This window comes from Pelodiscus sinensis, chromosome 4, assembly GCF_049634645.1.
Source record: "Pelodiscus sinensis isolate JC-2024 chromosome 4, ASM4963464v1, whole genome shotgun sequence".
NCBI classification, from domain to species: Eukaryota; Metazoa; Chordata; order Testudines; family Trionychidae; genus Pelodiscus; species Pelodiscus sinensis.
In genome coordinates this window covers 87,199,996-87,218,754 of record NC_134714.1, presented here as the reverse complement: position 1 = coordinate 87,218,754, position 18,759 = coordinate 87,199,996, and the positions used below count along the sequence as shown (strand labels likewise).

The following is an 18,759-nucleotide window of genomic DNA, read 5'->3' as shown; positions in this document are numbered from 1 at the left end:
CCCATCGTGTTCCAGAGTTCATAGCTAACAAAACAAGGTCTTTGCCCTAAATTCAAACTGGGCCCAACTCCTCCATTCGAAGGAATTTACCTTTTCTTTTCTAATTCGAACACTCTTCTACCCACTCTCTAGACTCAGCTTTCATCCATTCTGGACTTCTTTCCATTTCTCTCTTCATCCTGTCCTGGGTTCCTTTCGGTTGCTTCCTATTCCTTTCATAGCAACCGTTCCCAGGCCTTCTTAGCTCCAGTCTTCTCATAGGCCTATGCCTGCTTCAGTGCAGTCCTCTGACTCCTTATAGTAGTGGCAGGCAACCTGTGACCCACATTTCACCTGAGGCCCGTGCACTCCCCTGTTAGTCCCCTTCCCCTACATGCCACCCTCACACACCTTCCCCTAGAGCCTCACACTTCCTCCTCCTCCTCCCTCCCAGTAGTTTTGGAGCACCACAAATATGCTCAGTTTGAAAAAGAGCTAACTAGTAAAAGTGTATGATAGAGAGCTATGCATAGCACTCAAACCACAGGCCACTCAGTGAAATTAGGCCAAACGTAAGTACTTCTTCATACAATGTACAGTAAAACAATGGAACTCATTGCCAGGGGATTCTGTAAAAGCCAAAACTATAACTGGGTTCAAAAAATGAACAGATAAGTTCATGGATGGCGGGTCCATCAGTGGCTCTTAGCCAAAAGTGCTCAGGGATGCAACCGTATGCTCTGGATGTCCTTAAACTTCTGATTGCCAGAAGCTAGAACTGGAGTTGGGGAATGCCTCACTGAATAATTGCCTTGATCACTTTATTCCCTCTGAAGCCTTGGAAGTTGGCTATTGTTGGATATATTAAGTTAGCTGGACCAATAGTCTGAGCTAGAAAGGTCACTCAGTACTATTAAAAAAAAACTAATTTTTCTGTCTCTCTCTAGCTCCTCAAATTCTCTAATTTCAATGTCTTTACAATTTGGAGGTCTCTTGGTGTGTCAGCAAAACCCTAGTGCTGGGTTCATCAATTTCTTAGTTTATGGTTTACTTTTTAAGAGAGCATGAGGAATGACTATGGGAATCAGTGACAACAAATAATTCACTCTGTATCACAAATCATCTTAAGGGAGACAGGCAAGTACTGTGGAGATGAAACAACATTTTTAAATGCAGTGCTACCGGGGACAGGGTTTTAATAAATTATTATTTTGAAAGAAAGGCATTAATGTTTAAATAGTACAGGTTTAATAGGCATAGTCTATTGAAGTCACTGGAGCTACACTAATATACACCAATTGAGGACTTCAAGTCCATTGAAGTCACTTGAGCTACACTAATATACACCAATATCTCTTAATTAATGCTTTCCTTCTGCATATTACTGTCACAGGAAGATGAGCCCCTTGAGGAGAAATGTCTATTGTAAAGTATTGTGATTTGTTAGGCAAGACTTTCTGCTTTGGATGAAGAAAAAAAAGCCATGACTGCTAATTAGAATTTGAGTTCTTTTTTCTTTGTTTCTTTTGTTTTTGTTTTATTTAAGTGTCGCATTAATTAACATGTTTCCAAGAAAAGAACTTCAAGAATGTTGATGAATGTTTAGTCTATGATATGGCTGTTAAAATCTGCACTTGCTTTGGAGAGACAGAGCTGTGAGGTCCAGGAGCTTGGGCAAACAACAACATTTATCTTCCTGTAGAATCAGAAAAGTAAGAGCAATTTGCTTGGTCCCTGAAAAAAATGGTCCCTACCTAGCTAAAACTGGTTTTCTTGGATTTGTATCACCACAGTCCAGCTTCTTTGTCACATCTGGGAAACCAGCCTGCAGCTTATCATCAATAGATCTATTACTCATTGTGGTGTGTGTTGTTCTCTCATTTCTTCAGCAACACCAAGGAACTAAGTGAAGATAAATTAAATTTGTTCTAGTTTGCTGCTGCCCTGGATAATTTTTCTAACACACAAGGCCTGTTCTCCCTGCATTTTTAGGTTCTCTTCAAAGACTAACAGGCAAATCATTTAGCAACAATCTGAGATAATTCAAAGGATCAACGCAACATATGTACAAGTACAGCTGCTAACGCACTAGAAAATGAACAGAGTGGAGTCTTAACAGAGTGGGTTTTATCTAATTTATGCATGTATCTCCATTGAACATTTTCAGCGTTACCAAGCATGGCTGAATTTGGCTACCTTGTAGTTCAACAAAATATGAATATTGTACATTTACATAGTGCCTTTCATTACTGCAATTGCTTTACATACTCTGAGCTACATCCAAAAGTCCTTACTCACTCAAAAGTCTCAGAGTATGTCTATACTACAGTGTTATTTTGAAATATCTTATTTCAAAATAACACGTCTCCAGACAAAATGCATTTTGAAATAGCATTTTGCTATTTTGAAATAGCTCATCCACACTGAGTGGACTCTGAATCGCATTTAAGGCTGGCCGGAACCACTTCCAGCAGGGCACCAGGTCAGGACTTACTGTGTGGGGCTGCTGCCTGAGGCTATTTGAGGTTTGTGCTTAAAGGGACCCCCCTGGACAGCCAGTTCTAGGTTTCCCTGCTTGCTTGCCTACCTCAGTGAGGGACAGCAAAGCATTTTGTCCCTGCGTGCTCTGGTTGCCCTCACTTGGGACACCACAGCACTCTGCAACATGGAGCTGGAGCTGCCCCTGGGCACTCTGGTGCTTCTCTTTGACGCGTTGCTGCGAGCCTGGCTGCACTTTCTGCAGGCTTCCATCTGGGAGGTCCATCGGGGGGCTGTCAGTATCCAGGAGGCCCTGCAGGAGAGCTTCCACCCTGAGGAGCACTAAGAGCTTCCTTGGTGTGCCTTCCTCGGGGTTGTGCCTCATTCCTCCCTCACGTCCTTCCACTTACCCCTCACTAACTCCCCTTCCTGATGTCAAATAAAATACATGTATTTTCATGAACACAAACTCTCTTTATTTAACAAAACTGGGGGGAGAGGGAATGAAACTCTGGTGAAACTGGGGAAAGGAGTCGGGAGAGGGGAGGGGAGAGGGCAGAAGAGAGGGTGAGAGAGGGGAGGGGGAAACCTCGGAGGAGGGATCTGGAAGGGGGAAGCAAGGGGAAGAAGGGGGAGAAGAAGCTCAGGGCTGGGCATATCACCGGACCAACTTCATTGTCATGCAAACCTGCTCCTGGGTTCACATGTGGCCTTTGGTGGTCAGGCTGGCAGCTATCCTGCCATAGACGGCCGCGTTCCTCCATCTAGTGCGGAGATCATGGACGTTGGGGGCATCCCCCCTAAACCTGAATAAGATCCATGATCTCCACCCTGGACCAGGAAGGCGCCCACCTTCTCCAGACCCTGGCATGCTCCTGGGAGCTGGAAGACTGCTGTTGGGGAGCAGTGGAGGGCTGTCTGCCAGTGGCTTGCTGGCTCATGGTTTGGGGCCACTGGGTCAGGGGCAGTGACTGCTGGCTCTGGGCTGGCAGGCTTGGAGCTGGCATGGGCACTGTGGCCAGAGTCTACCCCTTTAAGGACTCCTGGGGGGGGGAGGGAGAGGAGTGTTCTTGGTCGAGACTGGAGTGGCCACCTGGGCACCCTGGGAAGGCTAGAGGCCCCCTATTTCGAAATAAGTGTCTACACAGCACTTATTTCAAAATAGCTATTTCAAATTTGGCGTTATTCCTCGTAGAATGAAGTTTACCAAATTCGAAATAAGCGCTCCGCCATTTTGAATTTATTTTGAAATAGCAGTTTGGCTGTGTGGATGCTAGGAAAGTTATTTTGAAATAATGGCTGTTATTTTGAAAAAACTTTGCTGTGCAGACATACCCACACTGAATAACGAACTGAGACAGGACTTCAGCATATGTTCTTACACCTGAGGTTCTCAAAGTGTGGGCAATAGACCACTTACAGAACTAGATGGTCATAGGACTAGCTCCTCCTAATGTCCCACAGATACATTTCATTAAAAGCCAGAAAGCGGGATATTAAAAGGTTTCCTAATTAATTCTGCATGTAAGCACCGACCGTAGTTAGCACGGAGAGAAACTACTCTGAGAGATGGGTTCAAGTTCCTGCTGCCTATGTGCCTCTGGGCAAGTCATTTAACCCTTCTAGTCTCAATTCACTATCTGTAAAATGGAGAAAATCATACTTTCCTCATGCACAGAGGTATGTTAAGAGGACATACTGCATTAAAGACTTGGAGGCACTCTAAAGTAAAGGGAGCCTTAATAGGGACTTCAAATAGAGTCAGAGGTACAGTCATGAATGGCAGGAGAGATGGTCAGCTCAATCAAAAATGGGAGGGAGAGGTGTCTTTGAGACAATCAAATGCGGTGTGTACTCTGAAACAGTTTGAAACTCCCCACTCAAAAAGAATCACACTTTGCCTCTAGGCTGCAGGGAACAAGTAGACAAATGGCTGTCTGACTAACATGCTGTTCAAAATTCCCTGCTCTTTATATTTAAAATAGTAATCACACTTTACCTTTGAGACAAGGACACAAGCAGACAAATGACTGCCTAACATGCTGTACAGCTAAGATGGGTAGGAACCTGAACTTCTGGCCAGGAGCACGGGGTCAAGAGCTACTTGTTAATGGTAGTAATCTAATGCGCTGGTGGGCAAGCTATGGGTTATAAGTAGCCCATCAGGGTAATCTGCTAGCAAGCTGCCAGACATTGTTGACTTTAACTATCAGCAGGCACGCCCCCCCCCCCCCTGCAACTCCAAGGCCCCATTTGTAGTTCCTGACCAATGGGAGCTGTTAGAAGTGGCAACCAACATATCCCTGTGGCCCATGCCACTTCCTGCAGTTGGCTGGAAATGGCGAGCTGCAGCCAATGGGAGTTGCAGGGGGTGTTCCTGCAGACAGTCAACAAAATGTCTCATGGACCTCCAGTGGATTACCCTGATGGGCCACCTGTGGCCTGCGGGTTGCCCACCACGGCTCTAATGTCTATGCAGAGCAGAGAAATCCAGAGCTTTTAAAGCATCCTCTGAAAGAGTGCATGTCACCTGCTGCAACAGCTTCAAATAATCTTTAGAATCTGAGAAGTGTACAGCAGCATGGAATGGAGGGAGGGTCAGTCTGGAGGGAAACTACAGGCAAAGAGATCAGGCTGCTGGGGTCTCTCTTCTGTGAGACACTGTGTTGCTGTTTCCCAAAGCCCATATACATATCCACAGAGGTGTACACAGTATGTTGGCTGAACACTATACCTATATAAAATTCCAGAATTGTTGCCCCTCTGTGTGTCATTCTAAAGCCTAGAATGTGTGCTGAATCAGTGTGAAGCAACGGAAACAACTACAGGGCTTTTTGTTCAGAACATTATAAAGTTCATTCATCTCCGGGCTTCATCGTCTGTTACCCTCTGTTTTATAAGTTTTCATATTTGGCTTTTTAAAAAACACACGACACTATGAATTTGTGACAGCATGGGTGTTCTGCTACTCGTACAGCTGCCATGAGTGAAGCTTGGAAACTTCTCAGTACCTAGTTATGTAAATGGTGCTAATGATGAGACCCTGAGAGAAAACCATGCCTTCTTCCCTTGTACTACTCTGTCAGCACACAGACATGGTTACCTGGTCAGGGAGTGTGATTTTTGTTACAGATCATCTATTTTGCTCCTTAAAAGCCAGAACAATAAGGATGATGTTCACTTACCACCAGCAGCACAACAGCAAAATTTGCCATTGGACTCCACAACCAGAACAGCCACAAACCCTCTTACAAAGGTTATTTGCTTCCTCCTCATTACATCAGTCCTCATGCAGGTGGGGAAATTTTACTGATAGCTAGAAGAACAAGATTAAGAAGCACAACAACAAAAGAATGAATAAAGCAGAGTATCCACAGCTCCTTATGTGATACTATTTCTACCCTTTGGTCCCATCATTTATTTCTTCTTCAATAGATGATGTTTCATCTTTGTAGCCTCCAGTGGGTTTGGTGATAGAAATGTAGCTGTGTAAGTCTGGTGTAGCTGAAGCAAAATACAGGACTGCGTAGCACTTTAAAGACTAACAAGATGGTTTATTAGATGATGAGCTTTCGTGGGCTGTACCCACTTCCTCAGATCAAATAGTGGAAGAAAATAGTCACAACCATATATACCAAAGGATACAATCAAAAAAATGAACACATATGAAAAGGACAAATCAAATTTCAGAACAGAACGGGGATGCGGGGGGCGGGGGGAGGTAAATGTCAGTGAGCTAATGATATTAGAGGTGATAATTGGGGAGGCTATCTTTGTAATGGGTAAGATAACTAGAGTGTTTGTTGAGACCGACGCATAAAGTGTCGAATTTTAGCATGAATGACAGTTCAGAGGATTCCCTTTCAAGTGCAGATTTAAAAGGTCTTTGAAGCAGGATGCAGGTGATTAAGTCGTTGAGACAATGTCCTTTCTGGTTGAACTGGCAAGAAACTGTTTTTTCTTTGTGATCCTGTCTAATATCTGTTTTGTGGGCATTGATCCTTTGGCAAAGTGTCTGAGACATTTGTCCAATGTACATAGCAGACGGACACTTTCGGCACATGATAGCATAAATTATATTTCTGGATGCACAGGAATATGTGTTCGTGATCTTATAATTCACTTGGTTAGGTCCAATAATGGTATCAACAGAGTGAATATGTGGACAAAGCTGGCAACGGGGTTCTGAAATTTGATTTGTCCTTTTCATAGGTGTTCATTTTTTTTAAAATTGTATCCTTTGGTATATATGGTTGTGACTATTTTCTTCCACTATTTGATCTGAGGAAGTGGGTCTGGCCCACGAAAGCTCATCATCTAATAAATCATCTTGTTAGTCTTTAAAGTGCTACATAGTCCTGTATTTTGCTCCAGTGGGTTTGAGAACTAATGTTATAGTTTAGAAACAACAGGGTTGATTAAAAATGCAAATAACCTTTGCCAATATCCTCTTTTGTAGAGCAGAATGATTTTTACTGTCCTCAAGTCCCTAGCCTATTAATCAGACTATTACCAATCTGATTTCCAATTTTTGCACTACCCTCTACCACATTAATCCCTTTTGATGGTACTGCAGACTCACAGTTTTACCATGAATCTCATGATATTTGTGTTGAACTCCAAGTCCCAGCTCCAAGCGCAGTAAGAATCTCGACTAATATTTTTTTCCTTTGAAGGAGAGACTTGGAGTGCTCATGGTTAAACCAATAGAAAACACGACCTGAGCAAATCCACCAGGTAAATTACAAAAATCAAATGTATTGTTATAATATAAAAAAATCAAATGTATTAAAAAATGTAATAAAAAATGTAATAAAAAATCAAATGTATTGTTATAATATAAAAATATTGTTATATTAAAATATTTATTTTCAAGCTATTAGTCTGATTTTAGAGAATTTAATGCTTGGGGTTGGTAATACTGTTGAAATCACTAGACCCCAAATAGCATAGATTGAGCGAGTGTAACTGAAGACAGATTTTATCACTTACATGGGCATACAGACACTGGTGGAGTAAAAGCATAAATGATCTATACCGCAGAAGAGATTTTGCAGCCAGTGCTGAGTCACCCTTTTGGGGGTTGGGAAATCCCCACCTGCTGCTTTCAGAAGTCCACAAGACTGTGCAGCGGGCTAAAACAAGGCTTACATGGGGCTGAAGTCAGTTTCATCTCAAGGAACAAGAGGGTTTATCAAAATGCTTTTTTTTAAAATCAGTATTTGCTCATAGCACATAATTAATTCTCTTTTTAAAATGCATCTTAATTTTGAATAAGATTGCACACGTGGATTGTTAGGGCTGTATTCAGAACATAATCACACGCTTTCCACATTGCAAATAGAATCAGCAGCAGGATGCAGATTCCTATTCTGAGCATTGGGAACTCAAGTATTAGCCCCAGCTGGCCAAATGAATATGCCAGACAAGGATTTTGAATAGAATTTTGTGTGGCAGATGAAAGAAAGAAAAGCCCCCCAAAGGAGTGTTCTAATTATATGTAGAATAACTGCAATTGCATTCACGGATGCTGTACTTAAAGAAATTGTGATCTACATTTTAAAACAAATACAGTACATGCATGAATGTTCCTTTTAAAATATTTTTGCATAGTTGTGTTCATTAAAGCACTCTCAGCATGTTTTAAACTAGATAGTGGAGAGAAGTTTGAGTAGCGTCATTTGGGAAAGGTTGCTGGAGCTTTGACCTGATTGTCAATCCCATAAGATCACCTCAGAAAGCACGGAGTAACTTTTCATACAAATTAAAGACACAGAAGTACCTGTACAAATAATGATATCCTTCCTCGGCTGGGATCTACCTACCTGTGCAGGTAGGTTTCGTGTGGGACGCTCACGACAATAAGCTTTGGATTTAACTGCTTGTGGCACTCTCAGTGATGGGCTTTCAGGACTTCTGTGTCAGGTATACAGCAGAACTAGAGTCAGTTGATATTTATAGTTCAGTACAAGGCCCATATACTTTTTCAAAAGTTTGATTGAGGGGATGGCAGAGCATGAGGGAATTTTTAATTTGGGAACACGACAACTGGGCTGAAGCATGTCAGAGGACTTCTAATCTCTCTATGTTTTAGAGAGTTTGTACGTCTGTGAGTCCGTCCTTCTATGAGTCCATTTGTTCAAGAACTACTCCTAATTGGTAAGAGCTAGGACCACCAAATTTGGAATGCAGCTTCCTCTTATCCTAACTTAAAGCAAGGTTTGGTTATGCCAGGAAAACAGGATATGTCTGGAATACGATTGTTTTCCATAACACAGAAAGGGAGAGGGCTGAGAGCAGGGACAGTTATGCTCTACAGTGACCACCGGGGGGCAGTGGTCACAGGGGACAGTTACACTGCAGCGTGATGACAGGGGGATGACTGCACCAGAAAGAGAGTGGTAAGAGGGGGCCAGGGCTCTCCACACTGCTGGCCACTGGCCACACACCCTGCTCCCAAACACGTCCCGCAGTCCTCAGCCTCAGCAATGGATGGGGGGAGCCCCACTGTCCAGTGGTCCACCCATTGGGGGCCCCCTCTGTGAGCTCCACCCGGGCTAACCAGTACAGCATTGCCCTCCCCAAGGAGCCACTGGGGCAAGGCACTGCACCCCTCCCCACAGGAGGGTGGGGGCAAGCAGGGGGCAAGCAGCTGAGGTGGGGGCAAGCAGCTTCAGTGCACTCTTCACCACCACAGGCAGTCCTCCCTCCTCCCAGGCCTCCCAGCCCCCTGCCCTGAACCTGCTGGCCTAAATCCCCCATCCCCCCTGATCTGAATTCTGTACCCCTCACCTTGCACCTCATACACCTCCCAGCCCACTGCTCTGAGCTCCCCTCCACACCCATCTCTGCCAAGCTCCCTGCCCTCTCTGTCCTGGGCCCCTCACCCTCAATCCTCTGCTCTGACTCCTGCACCCCTACTACCTGCCCTGTCCCCCCAGTCTCTGCTCTGTCTCCTGAACCCCCCACACTGTCAGACCCCTGTTCTGAAGGAACCAAGCAATGAATTTACTTTTCATTATTTAGGCTGTGATTGCTTAGCTGGAGAATCTATGGCTATGTCTACATTGGCAAGATTTTGCGCAAATATTTTTAACGCAAGAGTTTTTGCGTTAAATATTTGCGCAAGAGACAGTCTACATTGGCATGTGCCTTTGCACAAAGATGTGCTTTTGCACAAAAGCATCCATGCCAGTGTAGACACTCTCTTGCACAAGAAAGCTCTGATGGCCATTTTAGCCATCGGGCTTTCTTGCGCAAGAAATTAACGCTGCCTGTCTACACTGGCCTCTTGCGCAAGAACACTTGTGCAAGAGGGCTTAGTCCTGAGCGAGAGCGTCATAGTTCTTGCGCAAAAAGTACTGATTTCTTACATTAGAACGTCAGTGTTCTTGCGCAAGAACTCGCTGCCAGTGTAGATAGGTGGCAAGTTTTTGCACAAAAGCGATTGCTTTTGCGCAAAATCTTGCCAATGTAGACATAGCCTATAAGTGGCCATTTCACTTTCATTTCTAGTCAATTCCACCTTCAGGTTCTCACACAGCGGCACAACACTTTATTGTTTTTGTTGCAAAAAGAGCAGGAAATGGACAAAAAAACCGGCTTCCACTGGACTCTTTGCATATATATTTTGAAACATTTCTACTGGTTTCAGGTTAGATGACAGAATATCTTTACAAAAGCAACATTTTTTGCTTTATTTTAACCAGTGTCCTTTGCTGTTTTTTCTATTAAAGCTTCATTTTAGTCATTTTCAGAAACCTTAATATGAAGCCGGGTAGTATCCACCATCATTTTTTCATCAGTCATGCACATCATGCTGAAATAACAGTGTAACTTGACTAGAACATCCTCACATGTTTGTGGCAACACCACGATAGCCAGGATACTTGACCCATTTACTGCTTTGAGGCTCTCGGCATCTCTCTCTTTTTATATATTAAAAAAAAGTTTCCTGTGGGCTGACAATGATGTCATCATGTCATCTGCATCCACAGGAGCCAAGCCCCACCCACTCCCAGCCTGGCCCGCCCTAGCCTGGCCTTCCCCTTCCCAGCAGCCAGGGGGAGGGTAGCGCCAGGCCTTGCCTTGACCTTGGCCCGGTCCTCCTGGGGGCGGAGGGAGAGCTGGGGCTGCCTATTCCCAAAGAGATGGGGGTTGGCAAGCATAGCAAGCAAGGAGGTGCAGCCCTCTAGTGACCTGTAAAAATGAGTTTGTGAAACTTACTTCCTAGGGGCTGCTCCAATCTGCCAGCTTTTTCTCACATAAATTAAATGTGAGTGTGCATGGAAGGGAGATGTACAAAGAGCTGAGGATTTTTTTAAAAGCACGGAAACGTTAGAAAACCCTTTAAAATGTCAAAACCAGAGTAAACTTGGCATTTTCATTAACAAACCTGATTATTTTTCTATTTCAACATTACAAGGATTTGTAAAAAATAAATCTGAAAACCTAAGGCTATGCCCACAAACAGCACTGGCTGCAAGACATAAAGGCTAAAAGATTATGCTATATTGCCTAGAGAAGGCTGTTCTTCTCAACCCACATTGTATCAGTTTCTTGCATAAGTGGTGATGTAAACCTAAACTAAGGCATTAAGCGTATGGTAAAATTTATTCTGAAGATTCTCAGTGATTCTTCCAAATATTTACATTAGTTTGGTGAGTACACAGTTACTGACCATTCGAATTTATGCTGCCATTCAAAACTTGGAACAAGACAAGGATTAGTATTTTTGCCTGCGGCTAACTCAATGGTCTTTCAGAGAACAATATTTGGGTGAAGAAGTAACTTTGCATAGGGCTAAAATTAGCAGCTAACAGAATTAACGAACCTTTAAAAAACATTCCTAAAGTTGTATTTCAAAAGGCTGCGGATATTCTTGTCAATGAAAATGACCTAACATGAAGTTCTACATACATTTAGTTCATCTCGTACAAATAAATTAAGAAAACAAAATTGCATTGTCTGATATCAGGATCAGTTAATGATACTTTCCTTGAACAGTGGGAGTGTTATGAAATAAGTGCCATGCAACAGAAACTTTTTCTCTTTTAGAAACATGAATATAAAAAAACAGATTTATAAAGCAATTGATGGAACCAAGGCAAACGCCTGACATTTTCTATTAATTATTAATCAATCCCTCAAGAGTATTAGTTGTCACCTTTTAATTTCTTGTCCAGTGGCACAGAGGAACTGGAAATGACATGGACAAACACACAGCATGCAGTTGGAAGAACATATATCACCCAGAATGCTGGTGCTGTTTAATGGGCAAATGGCTGGCTGGCATTACCCAAGAGGCTAGCTGAAAAACAAATGGGGCAGCAGCAGCCCTTGATAAAAACTTCTGATATTTATATCAGTTAATCACTTCTTGCTTGCGTGCTGTTGTCCAGGGCAGTGTCTGTTATGCTGTTGTCTCTGAAGGAAACAGGAATTATTTATATCATCCTGTATTTTTTTCATACTTTAAACCTTCAGCCATTTTATTTAGAAGAAAAAGCCTGGCTTCTACAAAAGCTGGCAATTAAAAAATACTCTTTCCCCAGAGCACAAGCCATATAAACAGACTGTGAGTGAGAGAAGCGTGCGCTGAATGCATACTCATGCCATGGAAAATCAATATTCCACACAATTGATGTGTTTTTCCCTTCCTTGAAAGAGGCTAGCAGTCCTGGCTGGCATCTCCCCTTTCCAGCCAGAAATGAAGGATTTAGGACGTGTCAGTGCAGAAAGCCGTGACATCAGACAGAGAGAAAGAGAGAGAGGGAGAGAACATTGTCTAGTTGTTAGGTCATTTGACTGGGCGTCAAGAATCCTGGAAGACCATGTCCAATTATTCTTCCTCCCTGTGCCAGGCTTTCTTCATCTAGGAACTGGTAAAATACTTACCTCGCTAGCATATCTCAGAGGGATTAGACCTAGGGGCCCTGATATTCGAGTCATGAAGTCAAAGGGAGGTTTGCCTAAGAGGTGAGGAATCATGTCAAATGAGTTTGTTTTGCATTTGAAACATAGCCAGAAGGGTAAATCCTCTCACCAGAGGAGCTGTTTGGAAATACAGGCACATTTTTTTATATGAATTATAAAACTTTTGTTAGTTGAATTTTAAAATTGCTTATCTTGAACCCTAGGTTGGAATTTAACCAACCAAATTTCATGACTCACTTAAAGTAGACTGTTATGATTACTCATTAATATATGTTTAATTTATCAATCAGTCGCTATGTAAGTAATGTAAATCACACTAGCATTATTTAGATAATTACTCTTTTATTGATCCATTAAAACTAGAAGTTTGAGGATATATTTGAAAGGCTCATTATTTATTTAGTAATAATTTCTTTGGCATAAAAAGAACAGTCACAGCAAGTTAATTACGAATCAATTAACTGCTACAAGAAGAGACATTTAAGCAGGACAATGTGCAACAGGTAAATGAGTCGGGTACATGTAACTACAGCACAAAATCACTACAGTTTGTTGACACTTGTGGCTGATAGCATGGGTTCCTGCCAAACAGTCATGAAAAATAAAGGAAAAGATTATATGCAACTTCTCTACAAGGGACTTTTCACTTTATGACCCATCTAGATTTGTTGAGTCTGCCACTTTCTCATTGGAGAGATGCATATCTATAAAGAGGGCCCACGAAAAAGCTAAGTCCTCAAATAAGACTCAAGTGGGATTTAGGAAGTGTATAGGCTTTGTGTTGTGTTTCTATGCAAGGGGGAGAATTTCAACCTATATGAGATTGGAGAAATCATTTCATTTTTGTGCGCTTCAGATTCTCCATCAGTAAAAGAGGGTAACAACCCTGACTAACACCACAGCAACTTTGTGAGGTTTAACTCATCAATGTTTGTAAAATGCTCTCAGATTCATGAAAGAAGAAGTTCTACAAAATTGATTGTTTTGTTGCTATTATTACTCTGGGAAGGCATCTGTCAATTGCAGGTTAAATTATAGTGTCTTTTCCTTATTCAGAAACAAGACAAACAATATACTAATCATCTTGATAACCATTTATTGCGTTTTATTAAGCAGTGGAAGAATGCCTAAAGCATGTACTTCCCACAAAGGGGATGTAGTGTAGAGAACCACCATTACTTATCATTGATGGCACATCATGAGTGTACTCAAAAGCATTTGCGATGGACAATGGAAGGACCAGCTTCCTCATATTCATCTTTGCTGATCCACATTTGCTGGAAGGTGGACAGAGAAGCCAAGATGGAGCCCCCAATCCAGACAGAGTATTTACGTTCTGGTGGTGCAATCATCTATAAGAGGAGAGAAGTGTAATTTTTTACAAGGAGAGAAATGACTAACTCACACAGTAACATCTCTCGTCAGCACCACAAAAGAGCTAAAGAGGTAGTCATCCCTTCTGCCTTGCATGCAGAATTATTAGCTCCTGCCTATATGGACTAGATCCTGAGAGAAAGCCAATAGAGTGGCAGATACTCAGCATTATTCTGAGTCAGGTCTGAACTTGATAATGAAAAATGGGCAAGGACCAAAAGTCAGGTATCTTCAAATAGCCAGGAGATGTTAGTAACTTGATCCACCTTGAAGCCAAGAAAGTGCTCATCAGGTGTTTTTTATGACATGTATCAAGATGAAAACAACCTGTTGCTACCCATGTATCTGGGTATCCCAGCATATTACTCCATACTATAATCCCTAGATGCAGCGGCAGATATAGGGCAGGGCGAGCGGGGTGGCTGCCCTGGGCCCCACAGTGCAATAGGCCCCGCGCTGAGCTGCTGCACGGGGCCCAAACGGCTGCTTGGGCCACTTGCTCCTGCGTGGCATCCTGGCTGAGCGGCGCAGAACTCAACTGAGCGCCATGGCAGGAGGCAAAGGGGGGCAGAGCGGTGATGTACACGGCCAAGGGGCAGGAGGTGAAGGGCATGACAGAGGCTCCAGGTCCCGTCCCCTGGCCGTGTACATCACCACCCCGCCCTTCTTCACCTCCCGCCGTGGCGCTCGGTTGAGTTCTGCGCCGCTCAGCCGGGACGCCGCAAAGGCCCAAACGGCTGTTTGGGCTCCGCGAGTGAGAGGCAGGAGGGGGAGGACTAAGGAGAAGAGAAAGAGAGAGAGTGAAGCAGGAGGAGGAGGAGAGAAAGAGAGAGAGTGAGGCAGGAGGGGGAGAAGAAAGAGAGAGTGAGGCAGGAGGGGGAGAAGAAAGAGAGAGAGTGAGGCAAGAGGAGAAGAGAAAGAGAGAGTGAGGCAGGAGGGGGAGGAGACTTAAATACAAATGTAAATTTTTAATTATGAATGCAGAATTTTGTTTAAGAATGACTTACAAGATAATTAAAATAAAAATTATCCAACTAAATTAAGTTTCTATCAAATTTGCCCAATTCACATTTAATATGAAAATAGAGCATTTGATGCCTTTTTTCTATTTTTTCTCCAAAAGGTGGCCCCACAAAATTGTGCTGCTCTGAGCCCCATAAAACTCTCATACACCCCTGCCTTGATGCATATGGTCCAATATACTTTGATTTTTCTCTCTAGTAAGCTGAGGTTGCACAGGACTTCATGATTGGCCTCCTTATCTCTTAAACTAAGATTTTAAAAAATGATTGTGTTTGGCAGCTCAATCTGAGACACTTTAAAGGAGTCTCAAAGAGCAGGTGTTGAGCACTTTTGGAAAATCAGGCCCCCATTAAGGTGTCTCCCATTGAGGCCCCCAAAATCACTAGTAACTTTTGAAATTCTTGGCCCTAGCTGTGTAGTAAGCTCTAAATGAGAGGCTTAATTAATTAGATTAAGGGAAAAGAGTTGTACTGCTGCTTGTCATTATTTCTATTTCAAGAGAAAGTTACCAGAAAAGTCTGATTTAGTGAGTGTTTAATTTGGGCAGCATCTTGTGGCTTTCTTTGTTGCTTCTTAGCAAACCCAGAGTTGGTCCTCAGAGCTTTAATATCTGAGAAGAATAATTTTTGGCACCCTCACTCAAGTCCACAAAGTTAATTGCTCCTTCCCTCTCAGTATGATCTAGTGGATAAAGACCTCGACTTACTCCTAGACTTGGGTTCAATTAACAGGTCAGCCCCTGAGCTGCTGTTACTATGGGCAAGTTGCTTCATGTCGATGTGCCCCTGTTTATCCTCCCACCATTCTTCTGTCTTGTCTATTTAATTTGTACATTCTTCAGCGCGTGTAGCGGGAATGTCTGATGACAGCTGGCCTAGTTGTCTCATAGTTTCTGCCAGTTTGATCATCCCAGAGGGAGCCCAGACTGTGACCTTTGGCTCCAATTGTTCCCACTGTGCTGGATCACTACAAAGGAGCAGGGGGAAGGGTAAGGAACAGCGCAAGGGGTGGGGGGGAGCTGAGCCCATCTATGCCAGCAGACACTGACTCAGGCCCTAGGGGTTTATCAAAGTGCTCAGCCTTGTTACTGAGATACCCCAAATTATGTTTTCCACTGGGTCATTTCCTTCTAATCTGGAATGCCTTGGTTTGAGGCACAGCCACTGGCTTAGCAGGCTCTCTTTGGGCTCTTCAGATATATTTACACTGCAATTAGGCACCCACAGCTGGCCCAGGTCACCTGACTCTGTCTTCCAGGGCTCAGGCGAAGGAACTGTTTAATTGTGGAGCGGACATTCAGGCTCAGGTTGCAGCCTGAGCTCTGGGACCCTCCCACGTCACAGTCTCCGAGACACCCCTGTCCTCCTTTGGTTCCTGCAGCTCCAACCTCTCCTGCTTCTCCTCCCACCTCTTTGGTTGCTCGATCACATGGTCTCTTCTGATAGGTTCTCTCTTCTCCTGTTCCAATTTCCATTAGTATCAACTGGGGTCTGTTGTTGATTCCCTCTTTACATTTTTTTAGGAGACCTCATTCATTCATACAGTTTTAATTACCATTTTCTGCCAGTAACGGACACATCTGTCTCTGAATCCTGACATTGATAAATTAAAGAAAAGAGGTTAGATGACCTGTCCAAGGTCACAAAAAAGGCAGGAACAGAATCCAGCTACACCAGCTCCCAGTCTTCTTTTCTAAGCATTAAACAACACTCATTTCTTAACAAAACAAACATGAAAAAAATCTGAATAAGGCCAAACTTACTGATCCTTCAAACCACATAGGAAAGTGTTCAGAACTTCGAGAGTCAAGGTGCACCTGATGGGGCCCAGGGTGTCAGTCCATTCCTGCTGAAACCCTGAGCAGCAGCAGGTATACCACACAGGGCTGAGGCCCCAAGACACCTTTCCCCACTGGGCAGAAGCTCCTACGCCATCATCACACCAAAAGGCAGAGGTCCTGAGATTCCCCACCACCACCACCACCCAGTCTTGTAGGTAAACAATGGGAGGGCCACAAGATGCACTTTAATGGTAAGACAGCTGCATGGGACTCACAAGCCACAGTTTGGCTATGCCTGGTATGAGGTGTTAGGATTACCTTAATCTTCATAGTACTTGGAGCCAAAGCTGTGATCTCTTTCTGCATGCGATCACCAATACCTGGGTACATTGTCGTACCCCCAGATAGCACATTGTTAGCATAGAGATCCTTGCGGATGTCAATATCACATTTCATAATGCTGTTATAAGTAGTTTCATGAACACCTGCAGATTCCATTCCTGTTTGAAAAGAATATTTCAATACATTACCTCCATATGTTAAGAAATCCATTTCACCTGTTTCTATACTACTGTCTACATGGAAAGATGATTCACACAGATCAGAGTCAAAGGGCCCCAAACACACCATATTTTCTGACATTGCTCCCTTAAGAAAATTCCAGTACCAAGCTATCAGATGCTGGAAGGGGGAGAAAGGAAGATAAAGACAAGTTCAATTTTTTTACCTTTCCTGTCAACTACACATGGGAACAGGGTTATAAATGGCATGCATTAAATAGACTTGAAAGAAGAAATATTCTCTCCCACTGTGTTTTAATGCTTGGAATTTAGATGGTCTCAAATTTAAATTGATGACATTATTTAGCAAACTTATAAAAAAAGGAACGTGAATTGTTCCCACAATAGTCTGCTGTTCCTATGGTCAAGTATATTGGTATTAGCTAGAAACAAGACCCATTTCCAACTCAGGTTGGCTAATATGATTCTTACTAGCCACATTGAATAACTGGGTGACATGAAAATACAGGAAGGCCCATGTATGGTGATATTATTTTTTTACTACAGAATTGATGCAAGGAGTGACCAGGGTTCCATGGAAGTTGTGCACTTGTGTGGCAGCTTAGGAGAGATTCAAACGCTGCCCTGCTCATTAGCAGAACACCCACAGCTAGGTTTTTTTGTTTCTACTGGCACATTCACACATGCCTCAGTGCACATAAAATAGTCTGCACATGCATGGGAAAAATCTGTTCGTGGATGGAAGAGATTAGAGAACATTGCCAGTGACGTGTACAATTTACACAGTGCCGTGCTTACATAAAATGCAGGACTCTCATTCTGACATGGACTTGTGCTCCAAGCCTTTCCACATCCCTGTTTCTCTGTCTGTAAAACACAATTTCCATGGAGGCCTGCTCCTGGTCTAGGACAGGTTTAGATCCAGAGATGGAAGCTGCACAAATGCTTCAATGAACAGATTTCTAGACAGAAGTCAGTGAGAGCTTTACTACTGACAGAGAAGGAGGACTGAATTGACTATGGGCCAGTCGTGCTGTCATTACTTAGTCCTTGTTGCTGAAGTCACAGGGAGTTCTATGAAGAAGGCCTGAATTACCATATGCTGAAGGTGGATTCTGACTCTATACAGCTGTCGATACACTACTGGAAAATAATTATACAGGGGTTTTATACTGTATAGTTCGCTGAGTTGTGGACTGGAAGAACTGACTGTGGAGCAGAGACAGTACCTGGATGACAAATCTCTTTTCTTACATTATCAGATATTTCTCTCACTTAGCACCAATGAACATCTGTACTGAGATATCAATCCATCTGAACTGGAAGTAGAATCTTCTCAGGATACTGAAGTAATGGCTGGTAGGTGTTGGTCTTAGTCTGGTGAACTGATACAGGCACTTGAAACAAGCATGTCTTGAAACAAGCATGAACAATCGCTGTCTTAAAACGCTGGTACTTTCTAGCTGGCTATGCAAATTAACATATAGCAAGACCATCAGATCTATCTACATTTTCCAAAAGAGGCTGAGTAAACCCAAGTCAATTTATCAGAGGGGCTGAGAAAACCCAACTACTGAAGAAGTCAACAGAAGCTACAGGTTCTCAGGACATAAATGTCTCTACATTTTAATGTTTTCTTTACAGTTAAAGACAACATTTTTTTCCAGC

At 43.1% G+C, this 18,759-nt stretch overlaps 1 protein-coding gene across 1 annotated transcript in view; it reads right to left on the bottom strand.

Annotated features, from left to right (window-relative positions):
* Positions 1-12,754: 12,754 nt before the first annotated feature.
* Positions 12,755-18,759, bottom strand: part of LOC102450720 (actin, aortic smooth muscle-like) — a 29,814-nt gene continuing 23,809 nt past the window's right edge. Inside the window, exons 8-9 of the mRNA XM_075927687.1 lie at positions 16,889-17,070; positions 12,755-13,745 (exon numbers count right to left, since the gene is read on the bottom strand). Coding sequence (XP_075783802.1) covers positions 13,602-13,745; positions 16,889-17,070 — 326 coding nt within the window. The 3' untranslated portion in view covers positions 12,755-13,601. The remainder of the gene's footprint in view (positions 13,746-16,888; positions 17,071-18,759) is intronic.